This window comes from Gavialis gangeticus, unplaced genomic scaffold, assembly GCF_001723915.1.
Source record: "Gavialis gangeticus isolate Ggan-Ray unplaced genomic scaffold, GavGan_comp1, whole genome shotgun sequence".
NCBI lineage: Eukaryota > Metazoa > Chordata > Crocodylia > Gavialidae > Gavialis > Gavialis gangeticus.
In genome coordinates, this window is record NW_017729032.1 from 57,659,101 (window position 1) to 57,664,795 (window position 5,695).

Genomic DNA, 5,695 nt, shown 5'->3' on the forward strand with positions numbered 1-5,695 from the left:
CACGGGTCACTTTCTGACCCTACCGTGCAGCAGCAATGTGCAATAGTGATGAGCTACATCACCATAGTGTCTTGTGTAGATGTGCTCACTGTTGAGTAGACTGGCTGCAGAGTAAAGTGTCACTGTCTATGTGTGTCACAGTATTAGATTGCAGTAAATTAATTTGCACTGTTTATAGTCTGTTTGTAGTACTGTTGGGGACAGTACTATCTTATGCTGGGGTAATTTACTGTGATTAAATATGTGTGTAGACACTGACAGCAGGTGTAAATTGCTCCTGGTCAGCCCAGCCAGCTGGGGGCCAGACTGCAGCCACATGGCTCCAGACTTTCAGCACCCTCATGCCCCAGCCAGCCCCTCTACCTCCTGATGCTGCCACCCGGAGCCCAGGGCTGATCCACAGTGTCCCTGCCAGCCCAGGCCTGGTCCTCCCTGGCTCAAATTGGTGCTGTCCTAGGCCTATGTGTAGACACTGAGTTTGGGAATAGTTTAGTCCAGCTCAAACTGCTTTGGAGATTATTGCTTTGCATTAATTGAGCATGTAGATGCATCCATTGAGCATAAGATCAAAATTAAAGCTTATAGGGTAAGATCTTACCTTGGAGTAAGATAAGATCCTAAGTTTTAATGGGGAGATTCCCAAGTTAGTCAGGACATATTTACCTCTCGCCCACCCCCCACCAACCCATCCCCAGTTAATTTCAATTGGATTTAGGAATCTGTCTATTTTTGTTAATTGCTAAAGAGGTCAAATTGTCTTGATTGCACTTTTCCTATAATGAACAAGAGCATAACCTTCAGTTTATTATTACTGACTCAGCACAAGACAGGTGCATAGCACTTCACTTAAATTGCTATGGTTATTTCCGGTCAGAATTTAGCCCATAGAAAGCACGCACCCTTATTATGGAAGATTTATTTATGGGACGAGTTTGGGTCAAAACCCGAGTCAGATGCCCCCTTGCAACTCTATCTGAACTATAAAACTGAGATCCTTTCCTATTAGAAACATATAAACAGTTATAACGTTCATACATTTTCAGTGATTCTGGAGGTTTTACAATTCCTTAGTTTCTAACTCCCAATCTGGTTGTGCCTGAATTTCATATTTGAATTTTTCAGAAACAAACAGGTAAAAATCACTGAAATACCTTCAGCAGCCACCTTGTCACCCATGATCCTTTCCAGGACTCCCCTTGGCAGTTTCTCAAAAGCTTCATTGGTAGGAGCAAAAAGTGTATAATGACCAGGTTTTCCAAGTGTATCCAAAACCCCTGATGCAATGGAAGCAGCCTAGAAAAGAAATGTGCTGTTTACTGAATCAGTGTGCAAATATATTCCCTGTCAGAGAACATAGCCTCTCACAATGCCCTTAACATAGAAAACTTAGACAAATCCTGTCTGTGTATGCTCAAAGTTCCAGTGAGAACCCTGGGATTTGTGCACATGAATCTGTAGGTGGAATCTGACCCATAAAATTCTCTGTAAATGATACCATGTTTTAGCTTTCTAGGATCTTTATCCAAATATTTTAGGTTGAAATTAATAACAATATGCTCCAGAAGACTGCCAAACTACAAAAACAAGTAAATGGTAAGAAATTAAAATCTCTAGAATGCCTTCGCTTAATGTTTCAACTTTCTCTGATGACTTAGCAGATGCTAAGAGAGATTTAGTTACCATTAGCACTGAAGCAAATGTGCTGCAACTCTACTGACCGAGGTGGAGACCAACCAGTCCATATAATATCTTTAGATTCAACCATCACAAAACACTCAACTGAAAGTATAGATACAAATAATGTACATTGACTAGTTTATAAAAACGGGTTATACAACTTGGTTGCCTGGAACAGAAAGGGACTGAACCCATTTACCAAGGAGATGTCTTTCAGTCCAGTGGTCCTATATGCTTGAAAATTTTGTTGAACAATTTATTAAAATGATCTTATTTTAATATTTCTGGACTTATTTTAAAACAAGAGCTACATTTTGCCTTGTAGCTCTTCTTTGCCTTCCCAGCATGAAAGTATAATTATACTGTGTTTAGTATGTCACTAACAGGAATCCTGGGTTTCTCCGATTTAAAAAAATCCCCAATTTTCAGTTAAAAAAAAAAAAAGTAACCTCAAATCCACATTGTCCATGATTAAAATGAAGCGCCACTTATATATTGATAAGTATATATAGTACTGTTTCATTTTAATCATGGAAATGTGGATTTGGGGTTACTTTTTTTTTTTTTTAAAACAAAAATTGGGATTTTTTTTTAGATCAGAGAAAACCAGGATCCCTGGTCACTGCTGCTAGTAAAGCAGGGTAGCAGGGATACACAGAAGGGCAGGTTCTTTCTATATCTTACCTCTTGTTGTACAACAAAGAGGACCCTGCTGCTTCTAACTTTCCTCCTTCTTCCATGGAAGAGAGAAGGAGGAGAAAGTAGAAAAGAAAGGAATAAAGAATCCCTCAGCTCCAGAAGAGGAAGAGAGGTCTGGGTAGATTCCCTAGTAGCCCAGTGCTGTGGCTCTGGTACATCACCTGCCCATCTGTCTGTCAGCCTTTTGAGACCAGTGAGATCTGCTAAGCTCCAATGCCAACTGGCATTGTCTTTATTGCATCCATGCTTGTCTGTAAATGTCATCTTATTCAAGTGGGGCTGGGTCCTGCAACTTTTCCTTGCATGGACTAAATACCACAGTTCTTAAAGAATTAGGCACACAACCTAATCTGCCCTACTGACATAAAAGATCCTCTGAAGTACAGGATTGAGCCCTTACTGGAAATATGTATTGTCCTTTCTCATTGCATTATTTGGTGGACTAGTCCTTCATTTATTTTATTTTTCTCAGAGTGTATAACTACTTTCTTATAGCTAAACATAAGAAAGATAGAGAGAGAATTACAAGATCAGAAGAAGTGGGTTTTTATTAGCATTTTTCCCCACTCACTCTAAGGGATGAGAGATCATCCTCAACTTCCAGGTAATCTTGAATAGTATTTCCAACAGGAGTCAGGACACGGTCGATGACATGAATAACACCATTTGTAGCAATCTGATTGCCATGGATGATCCTGGCACAGTTAACAGTAACAACCTTTTAAAGAATCAAGCAAGAAAATGTTAACAAGCATTTGACCATACACTTGGCATGTATCTCATATAATACTCAAAGCAAGTATTAGACAGTGACAGTGTATTTATTATGTTTTCCTTTACTTTTGAGTTAAGATGAAGGTGAATTTTAACACTTGAAATATTGGATTTTTTTTTCCCCTTGGAAAACACCTAGAAAACATCTAATAAAGAGATCTATATGTTCAGGTCACTTTGATCTCATCATCTAACTCCATTACCTAATCACGGTTGTTTAGATTTATGTTCCATTCCCCTTAAATGGATTTTAAAAAGTGTGTTTCTTTTGGCTTGTGATCTTTTAAGTGCTGATTTAACAATTTCCATGAATTGAAGAGAACAAAAATACTAGTGACTTGACTATGGCCCTTCTAAAATGAAGATAATAGATACCCTTATGGCATTAAATACTTGTTCCAAGGGCTGCACATGAGAGAAAGGATTTGATCAAAATGTATTTTGTGACACATGACGCACATCTAAACAGAATATCTACTTATTTAGACATATAATTATAATACTCTCTCTCAGTCACAAAAGGCTCCCTCTGTTTAAAGGAAAATTTGGAGTTTGCTTTCTTTTTCTAATAATAATTAGCCCATGTAACTTAATTCTTTCTTTAAAAATTTAGCTTTCAGTGTATGAATGTGTCCTTTATAAATAGATTTTAGTTTAACATTTGTAAAATTAGAAGCATTACTAACATGTCCATAACTTTCCTGCCCAGGGCAGGGGGTCAGACTCGATGATCTACTGAGGTCCCTTCCAATCCAAACATCTATGAATCTATGTTGAACATTAATCCATCTCTCTTCTTTAGACAAAAAATATTAAAGGGAAGTGAAAATATGAAATATAGTATAAAAGATACTTATGACAAACTTACCCCATTAGGGTAGTGGTTAATAAGCAGTTTCAGGTCATTGTACATAGATACAACAGTCATGCCATTCTTAAGATCCTTTGTCAACATACGCTTATTTAGCATATGGTGATGGAGAGCATTGTACAGTTCAATATTTACGTTGTCAATCAAATTCTTATGAATTTCCTGAGGAAGAAGATTCAGTTAGACATCTCAGGGACATTCTTCCAATCAACTAGATATATAGTTAATATATAGTTATATACACTTGTCAAAACATATGCTTTCAATATAGTTTTGAACATATATTTCTTCTGACTAGGCAAATATTTCAGTTCCCTCCTTACTAATCTTCGGCTAGCTAAAATATTCCCTAAATTGATTTGCTTAAGATCAAAGACAGCAGGGCTCACCACCTAAATAAGTCATATGAGGTATTTGATTTGAATTAAATCAATATTAGATTTAATTAAAATTGTTATTATAGGAAAAGTTCCCCAGAGTCACCAACAAACAAAGCAATTACTCTATTCCCCTTGCTGGTATTTCCACTATTTTCAGTGCTGTTTTGAACACGATAATGATGCTCATGCTCAAACAGGTACTATTCACTAATGTTGAATGTTTCTACAATTTAAGGAAAAAATACCTGTAAATATGTAAAATATCTATGTCCTTCCAACACAGTTCTAAATATCAAATAGACAAAATGTGTTTAAATGTATAATCTCTATTAATATAGAAAGGTCATAAAGCCTTCTTATTTGGTGTAGAGCTCTGTGGTTAATCTTATGCTATCCTAAAATAAGGAATCATAAATATATAAATATGTAGTTACTGGCTCTAACAGGTTCCAAGCTTCATTGCTTGGTGCAAAGAATGTAAACGATCCTTTTCCTTCAATTTCTTCTCTCAGCTTTGACATATCAGAATACTGTTGTGTGGAGGTAGCTCCAACAATGCCCAGGGTACCATAAACATGATCGATAGGAGCAACTGAAATAAACAAGAGACAGCAGTATTGTAAATTCTTCAAAAATGGTGGCAAACTTTGAGAATCAAATCAACTGCCATTATTCCAACTGCATGATAAAATGTATGACATGGAACTCTTCCATCTACAATTTTTTAAAGAAGAATTACAAACTATTCAAATTAAGTTAAAATTGGCAATATACATTTAGGAATACATGAATAATTGCCTTAAATTATTTGCTGAATGAAAAAACTGATGAAAATGAACTCCAGCCTCAGGCCAAATGTCCCATTCAAGTTGAAACATTTCCTTTGGGGGCATTTATTTGCTAAATTTGCAAGTCCATATAAGGAAGAAACTGTAAATTATGCTTCTTGTCTCTCCTGTTGATACTCTTCTATAGTGGTTTGAACTTTTGCTGAGCCAGAGGGTGAGCAAAATGCTAACCTTGTTGTTCAGTCACCCACTTGAATTTGGACATCTGGATTACACTACCCGATCTAGTAAAGATTTATTTATGCCAAATGGAAGAGATGGAAGAGTATCAACAGGGAATATAGTGAGAACCCTCATTACCTGCGCCCCTTTCCTACATAGCCTATAGCCATGAGATGAGTAGCATGGGTTCATATCCCCTCCCAGAAAGAAGGGAATTAAACCTCCCAATGAAAAAAGGAGGATAACAGCTCTCCCTCTAACTTTGTGAACCTAGGTTCTTTTTT

At 36.9% G+C, this 5,695-nt stretch overlaps 1 protein-coding gene across 14 annotated transcripts in view; it reads right to left on the bottom strand.

The window, feature by feature from the left end:
* Positions 1–5,695, bottom strand: part of POSTN (periostin) — a 59,846-nt gene that overhangs the window by 35,621 nt on the left and 18,530 nt on the right. For all 14 annotated transcript variants that reach the window (XM_019524436.1, XM_019524435.1, XM_019524434.1 and 11 more), the window contains exons 4-7: positions 4,836–4,993; positions 4,019–4,183; positions 2,948–3,094; positions 1,152–1,293 (exon numbers count right to left, since the gene is read on the bottom strand). In XM_019524436.1, the coding sequence (XP_019379981.1) occupies positions 1,152–1,293; positions 2,948–3,094; positions 4,019–4,183; positions 4,836–4,993 (612 nt within the window). The remainder of the gene's footprint in view (positions 1–1,151; positions 1,294–2,947; positions 3,095–4,018; positions 4,184–4,835; positions 4,994–5,695) is intronic.